This window comes from Orcinus orca, chromosome 2 (genome assembly GCF_937001465.1).
Source record: "Orcinus orca chromosome 2, mOrcOrc1.1, whole genome shotgun sequence".
Classification (NCBI taxonomy): Eukaryota; Metazoa; Chordata; class Mammalia; order Artiodactyla; family Delphinidae; genus Orcinus; species Orcinus orca.
In genome coordinates, this window is record NC_064560.1 from 105,636,330 (window position 1) to 105,644,872 (window position 8,543).

At 38.7% G+C, this 8,543-nt stretch overlaps 1 protein-coding gene across 4 annotated transcripts in view; it reads left to right on the forward strand.

Moving 5' to 3' along the window:
* The window catches only part of MYO5A (myosin VA), a 187,223-nt gene extending 180,809 nt beyond the window's left edge, over positions 1-6,414 (forward strand). For all 4 annotated transcript variants that reach the window (XM_033409184.2, XM_033409182.2, XM_033409186.2 and 1 more), the window contains one exon: positions 232-6,414. In XM_033409184.2, the coding sequence (XP_033265075.1) occupies positions 232-384 (153 nt within the window). In that variant the 3' untranslated portion in view covers positions 385-6,414. The remainder of the gene's footprint in view (positions 1-231) is intronic.
* The last annotated feature ends 2,129 nt before the right edge of the window (positions 6,415-8,543 follow it).

Consider the following 8,543-nt stretch of genomic DNA (forward strand, 5'->3'; position numbering starts at 1 on the left):
AAATTTTGTAATTTATTGAAGGGTAATGCAGTTTTTATTATAATTATTTTATCTCATTTTTATAGTGCATTAACTTTCTTGATAACACCTTATTGGAAAAATGAAGTGATTTTAAAACAAATATAAATATTCTTCATTAGTTGAGGATTTTGGGTAGAATTTTGTCAAAAAAATATAGATTCAAAGAATTGATGCTCTGTTTTTTTGTTTTTCTTTTTTTAATCTTCTCAGATGCGTTTACGAGACAGGAAAGACTCTCCTCAGCTGCTCATGGATGCTAAACACATCTTTCCTGTCACCTTTCCTTTTAACCCATCTTCCCTTGCACTAGAAACCATCCAGATTCCAGCCAGCCTGGGCCTGGGATTCATATCACGGGTCTGAAAGTGATATCAAGGAAAATATTGACAATACAATACTTGCCTGAAATAACCCATTATTTCAAGTGAGGTACTGAAAACACATTTTAAAAGAGATAGTACTTATTATCTCCCAAACAAGGGGTTATTGACTGGAACTCCCCCTAGAATACTTTTCATCATCTTGGAAAGAAAGATAGGCTCCTTTGTGCTGTGTTACCTTTTAACAACACTCATCCTTGATCAGTTAGGTATCTGCAGTTGACATGCAGGTGAATGATGGAAGGAAGGAAAAAAATGTGTCTTCAGCTGCCAGCATTTATTTTAAATCCTTATCACTGCATCTAAATGATATCAAAAACCTAAATTCCAGATATGAATATGAGCTGTTGTTAGACAGGTACCAATAAGGAACCTCCTGTGTGCTAACCAGAAGAATTGAAAGAAAAATCATCACTGAGTACATATCATACCAGTTTAGGAATCAATTATGTTGCTACTGTCCAACTGGAACAAAGAAATAAACTGGCAATGTGTAAAGTAACTGGCCCAGTAGCTCCCTTCTATGTGTCACTATGATATAGAGATACTAAGAGAATGTTGGTTTGCTATAGAGCATGGAAGTCCGTTTGTACCATAGTTTACTGAGCATTTTAAATTGCTGCTACATACTATGTTCTTTAAAATGTAAGCGATATTCATATTAGGCACTACAATAATAAGCTTCTCTTTTATCAACTCTGTTTACGGTTCAATCAGATCAGTTTTAACTGGATTATGTGCACATAGCTACAGATTCACCTGCACAAGTAGCAGACACTGGGAAGTCATGTAGTAATATGACACAATGTTTGACATTTAGGGATAGGATTAGGCAAAGTGGCTATTGATGTTGATGTCCTTTATTCAGGATGTGTTACATTGATGTGCTCATTAATTTTCCCTGGGCGCATATCACATCAGGGTACAGTGTTCTGTGAAGTGGCTTATTTTTAGTTATCAGATCTGCTTCCTGCAGTGCATATTTTCAACCTTGACAGGTTTTCTTTCTTCTTAATTTATTAAGAATTAATGTCAGTCAATATCTAGAGAGGATTGTCAGAATATTCATGATTTAGGTCTTGAAATCTTAATTATTTTATAAATTATGCAAAAGAAAGTATATAATAAATAATTATGATTCCATTTTTTAGGCTTTGCAACTTCTATAAATGTTCTCAATACCACTAGATACTTTAAAGAGCATCATATTAGAAATACATTGACCTATATAAAAGTATAAGGAGATTGCTGAATTTTACAGAGGATTTGGTTTAATAAGACCCAGATTCTATATGTTTTCATTCTGAAATTCTAATTAAACGTAGTCTCCATTTTTCCTACAAATCTTATACAATAAATGTTTCAGGTTGTGCAAAAGCAAATTCTTAGCTTTCTTTAGAAACTTTGGTTCTGAATTACAATCATAGATTTATATAAATTAACTATTAGATGATCTATAAAAAAGACATCTTATTAAAATATGTGCAATATTATAAATGCAAGTAAAACATTTTCAAATCAGTGATAAATATTGCTATTAAAAGATAAATTCTGTCTGTTAACTTATTTGGGCCTCAAATTCCTCATTTATTCAGTGAGAGTGTTAGACAGCTGGTTCTTAAGGTCCCTTCCACATCTGAAGTTCTCTCCTGGCCGTACCTGAACCACAGAGAAATGAGATGCAGATGCTCAGTAAGGTTACCCTCTAATGGAAAGACTAGTGTTTGGTGCCTGTTAATTTTGAGGGATTAATAAAATGTAAAATCCCAGGTTTGTGTAGCTGTAATCTTTCTTAAATGTACATGATTTATGTACATACTTTTTCAAAGTTAATGAGTTTAGGTAGTTTTTATTGAATTGTGCACTGCTGTATTCAGTTTGGATACATTTATTCATTTACAAAACCAAGAAAAATACTAACTCAATCCGATTTTCTCTATTTTCCCTGGTTGTCAATGTGGTTTTCAATGAACTGTTGAAACCACGTGGTTAGTACTGAATCTGTCAGAGTCTTAAGAACACAGATGGGACTTGGGTGGGAGAGATGCTCCAAAAAATGCCACCATGATTGTAGGCTCTCCCCGTCAGACCTAGAAGTCCTCCCAGGCCCTTTCCCAGCTCAGTCCTGTGTAGCATGTCCCGTACACACCCTGAGTCTTGTCAGGTCTTCAGGATCACGCTCTAGCTTCCACTGCCACTGCAGCCCTTTATCTTTCCTGCAGACAGCTCATATCCTGAAGCATGTCTTGTCTGGGCCTTTCTCTCTCTTCTGTCTTCCATCTTTCTCCTGCAAAGTGCTGGAGCCTCTGTTCCACACCTGGGCCAGAGTCTCTCCTGTTCAGGGATGGCCACACAAAGATTATGATATTTCAGGGCTCCAACTTCCTCCAAGGCCTATCTAGAACCCCAGAAGTGGATCTGAATTAATTTCTCTTAGTGGTCTGAAGATCTTTAGTCATAACAGAAATACCTTACAACCAGGGAACCCCAAGTCCTGGTAAGTCATTCTGTGTCCTACTTTCTTGAGGATGCAGAAATATTCTGCTGACTGTGGGTATCCTTGGCTCTGAGGACTGCTCACCTTTCCCTTTGTCCATCCACACTTTCTCACCCAGTTTCAAACACACCTGCACCAGCCCTCCACTCCGTCCACCCATTCATTTATCTGCTCACTCTGTCCCTTCCTTCAGCCACATCCTGTGTCCCATCGCCTGTCCACTCACCTGCTCTGACTCTTTTGAAGGCTGTGGGTGAAGGCAGTCCTCATTTGCCCCACTGGCCTGCCTGGGGGCTTCCCTTCAGGCCACTCTTTGCATGAGTTCTTGCTGTTCTCACTTCTCTGCAGTACGATCTTTAGCATTATCACTAATTTGCTTTTTCATAATTCCTCTATGACATACAATAGGAATTCAAAGAAAATTATTTGAGAAAGCAACAGTTCATTGTTTTAATAGCCCCTTCTCAATAGTCTCCTCCCCACTCACTGTACAGAGAAACTCAGCTCACACCTTGGAAAGCAAAGCTGAAAACTTAGAAGCAGTTTTCCTTCTTGTAGCTTTTCTTAGGTTAAGGCTTTGCTCTGCCTGAGAGTAACTATAATGAAGGGGAAAGATGAGTATGGGGTAAACTCCATGAAGTGTAGCTTCATTATTCCTTTGGAAGTTGTGAAAATGCACCTGACACTTCTTTCATCAATTGCAAAAGTACAACAATATATATTCCAAAGCCAACTGATAGGAGATTTGGGGATTCGGGCCAGTTTGTGTCATTTACTTTATTATTTCCTTCATTTTAATGTATAATTGAGAGTTGTCTCTTTCTGAGTAAGTAATTATGTATAATACAGATCAAATCTTTTACTAACAGTGGCGGAGGCCGTGAAAATATTTTATTAGAATTTCAGTATAGTGATTGTTGTGAGAAATGACTTCCCTGGTAACCCTAGGTAAAAGGGCATCTGGCACCATCCTGAGATGTCCTCATATTCTCTCTCTCTCTCTCTCTCTTTCTCTCTTTCTTACACACACACACGGAGTGTTCAGTATCTTCAACTATTTAGAATAAAACAGAAAGCAAAATGTCATGTGTGGCCCTTCAGTTCTCCTGGTGAAAGGTAATGTAGAGACAGTACCTCGTGTCTGGCTATGCTTCACTTCAGCCTTTCTCTGTTACCTCACTGTGTCCTCACAGCAGCCCTAGAAGGTAGAAGGGCAGCTACTACAGTCCTTAGCTGATGATAATTTGAGAGAGAGATAAGGGCAGTGACTTGCCTGAGGTCACTCAGCCCTCCAGCTGTGCTGTCTTCCCATATGCAGCAGTGGCACTGAGGGCACATGCGGGGCAGGAGACTTTAGAAAGTCCTGAGGTTCCATTCTGTTCCTCCTGGTACCTGTGGGGTGCCCCAGTCCAGCAAGAGGTGCTCCTTTTCCTTATCACAGTTGGCAACTGGCATATGGGAGGTGAGGAAATGATGGGTACCAAGTTCTTGGTGCTAATCAGTTGGGGTGCCTTGTGGTTTCCTCTTTGTTGTAGTTACCTGCTATAACTAGGTTTGGCTTTTGTAATGAATCAGTGCCCCCCTGGAGGGTACAGTACTCTGTTTTGGTCATTAATTAGTAGCAAGCTCTCCCAGCCTGACCAGAAGCGGTGAGAGCCTCCCAAAAGGAAAGAGGAAGGTTGCTCTCAACACACAGACCTCAGAGTCACTGTCAGAGCCACCAGGTGAGCTGTGCAGCCTGCAGAGAACCTGCAGCTGCAGGCCAAGCCCCTGGGTCCCTTCTGAGGGCTGTCTCCCAGGCAGGCCATACATAAGTCAGCGTGTAGTTGAACATGACGGTGTGTGCATGCTTCCAGTGTTGGCTTTGGAGCCAAGAGGTGTGCTGTGTGCATGTGTGTTAGAGAAGCTCAGTGTATGGGTAAGTGCATTGTGATTTCTTCTCAGGCTGTGCTGTGAGGGCCGCCTTAACCCCTGCTCCCTTCCCTCCTAGAGCTGCCTTAAGTTCTCTGGAACTTCTCCTCTGTAAGGGGATGTCTTGCCTGGAAAGGATATCTTGCCCTGTTTCTCAAGGTGTTGTGAGGGTTTGGGTGGGTGTGGCCTCCTTTCTTCCTTCGTTCCCTTTCTGCATGACCCTCCCCTCCTATTACTTCTCCTTCCTTTCTTTTCTCTCATTTCCAAACAGGTATTAGAACTGTGAGGCAGCAGCAATCTCAGAGCCAATGAAATGTGGTCTGAGAGAGTGTTTCCTGAGGTTAGGGGGCTCTGTGTTACACTTAAGCAAATGAATATATGGAAGAAATATAGAGATAAGTTAGATTCTTGGTAATATTTAAATGGCTTGTTTTCCACTGAACTGACCCGTGCTTAGTAAAGCTAAAAGGTATAACTGTAAAATCTTTCATGGACATTCATTAAAAAAAATTTTGAGAACCCTTTACCCATATCAAAGATGGAGTGAAAATAGGAAAGAGTGCTATAAATTCTAATTCATTGTATTCAGTATTACCCTAAATTAAGTGAACCTGAGGTTACAGTAGATTTCTCAATAGATCAGGAACTGAAAAGCACTATGTAAAATATCTGCCAAAATGCATTTTATACATTTTTTTTTAATTTTATAATTTGGTTTAGCTAAAATGTTCATTAGCTCAATTTAATGGGTGTTATTAGATTCATTAAGATGTCTGAAAATGACTAACATTTCCTTAGTATTGTAATGTTTCTTGAAATATTTGAAAGAAAAAATGTTTTTTGAGTTGAATCTGGTATGTGCAATTCAGTGCTTGGTAGGTCAGTACATTTTCATGGCATTTTTCAGAGTCAGTAGTTTTAAATATTGTCATTATATGTTATAAAAACTTGGTCGACATTTCAGGCTCTCTACATGAGCCATTTAATTTTATCCAACATATGCTGAATTTTTCCTTTAAATGTGGGTATGTGTGTTATAATTTATGATTCCTAGTTATGTATTTTTGTGGAACACTGGAGTTAGGTTGATTTTCATGTGTCCTTGGAAAATTTAAATTGCTCTAACAGTGTTGCACAGAAATGAGCTTATGACATTTAATATATTGTATTTTGATTACTAACTTTAATTGTTAACTTACTGTGAAATGGATATGCCTTTTAACTACAATGACATTGAACATTGCCCATTGCAGTTTTTCAAATGTTTTCCCTTGTTGGATCTGGAAAAGAAATTCTACTCTGATCTACATAGAAAAACATGATATAGTTAATGTTTGAAAAGTTCTTAGGTAAAATAGTCATCCATTAAAAATCAAAAGTAGGGCTTCCCTGGTGGTGCAGTGGTTGAGAGTCCACCTGCCAATGCCGGGGACGCGGGTTTGTGCCCCGGTCCGGGAAGATCCCAGATGCCGCGGAGCGGCTGGGCCCGTGAGCCATGGCCGCTGAGCCTGCGCGTCCGGAGCCTGTGCTCCACAACGGAAGAGGCCACAACAGTGAGAGGCCCGCATACCGCCAAAAAAAAAAAAAAAAAAAAACAAAGCAAAAGTACTGAGAAGTGAAACGCATTATCAACCAATACTACTTTTAAACTAAACCTACCCCAGCATATCTCACATGGAATTTTAAAGAATAAGTTAATAATACACCTCATATCAACAAAAGCCTTTGAAACATGGGTTTTCACCAGATATCACCTAGTGCTAAGACGAAAACCAAAACAATATCAGATTGACATTTATGCTCTAAATTTGTAGTTGTCTAATGTTGTACTTAGTAAATGTGCATCACTAATGCTGTATTCTCCTAGATATTATAGAAAATTGTTCAAATAAAGATATGGATATAAAGGATTTTTGTTAGTGTCTTATAAATAAACCCACAGCACATACACCAACGTAGATCACATTTGGGACTATAAAACACACCTTTAAAATTTAAAAGAATAGAATTAAACTAGAAATTAATGACACAAAAATAGCTGGAAAATCCCAGAATACTTGGAGATTAAACAACACACTTCTAAATAACACATGTATCAAAGAAGAAATTGCTAGAGAAGTTTTAAAATATTTTGAAGTAAATATAAATGAATATACAGCTTAAAATTTCTGGGATGCAGGGAAAGCGGTACTTAAAGAGAAATTTATAGCATTGAATGCATGTATTAGAAAACAAGAAAGACCTAAAATCAATCTTCTAAGTTTCCACTTTAGGAAACTAAGAAAAGAAGAGAAAATTAAATACAAAGTAAGCAGAAGAAAAGAAATAATAAAAATTAGAGCATAAATCAATGAAATTGAGGACAGGAAATTAATAGAGAAAATCAGTGAAACCAAAAGCTGGTTCTTTTTAAAGATCAATAAAATTGATAAGCCTCTAACCAGGCTTACTAAGAAAAGGAAAGAGATGACATGTAGTAGATTGGTGGTTGCTCAGGGCTGGGAGGAAGAGAGGAAGTGAGGGGATAGGGAGCAATAACTAAAGAGCAAGGAGTTTCTTTTTGAGATGATGAAAATGTTTTAAAATTGACTGTGGTGATAGTTTAACATATCTGTGAATATATTAAAAAACACTGAGTTATATACTTTAAATGGGTGAAGTGTATGCTATGAGAATTGTATCTCAATAAAACTATTTTTGAGTAAACTTGTGACCTCTAATATGGCAGACTGAAGAGCTCAGCAAATTCTCCCCTCAAAAAAGCAAGGACAGGGGCTTCCCTGGTGGTGCAGTGGTTAAGAATCCACCTGCCAGTGCATGGGACATGGGTTCAAGCCCTGGTCCAGGAAGATCCCACATGCTGCAGAGCAGCTAAGCCCGTGTGCCACAACTACTGATCCTGTGCTCTAGAGCCCGTGAGCCACAACTACTGAGCCCAAGTGCTACAACTACTGAAGCCCGCACACTCTAGGGCCCATGCTCTGCAGCAAAGAGGAGCCACTGCAGTGAGAAGCCCGTGCACTTCAACAAAGAGTAGCCCCTACTCGCCATAACTAGAGAAAGCCCGTGCACAGAAACGAAGACCCAATGCAGCCAAAAATAAGTAAATAAATAAATTTATTTAAAAAAAAAAAACCAAGGAGATGAAAGAACCATATGCTGAAAACTATAAAACATTGATAAAGGAAATTGAAGATGATTCAAAGAAATGGAAAGATATCCCATGCTCTTGGGTTGGAAGAATTAATATTGTTAAAATGGCCATACTGTCCAGAGCAATCTACAGACTTAGATAACAATCCCTATCAAAATACTCATGACATTTTTCAAAGAACTAGGACAAATAATCCTAAAGTTTATATGGAACCACGAAGACCCAACACTGCCAAAGCAATCCTGAGGAAAAAGAACAAAGCTGGAAGCATAACCCTCCCAGACTTCAGACAATACTGCAAAGCTTCAGTAATCAAAACAGTGTGGCACTGGCACAAAAACAGATATATAGTTCAGTGGAACAGACTAGAAGGCCCAGAAATAAACCCACACACCTACCTACAAAAAAGGGGGCAAGAACATACAATGGAGAAAAGAGCCTCTTCAACAAGTGGTATTGGGAAAGCTGGACAGCTACATGTAAATCAATGAAATTAGAACACTCTCTCACACCATATGCAAAAATAAACTCCAAATGGTTTAAAGACCTAAATATAAGACATGACACCATAAAACTCCCA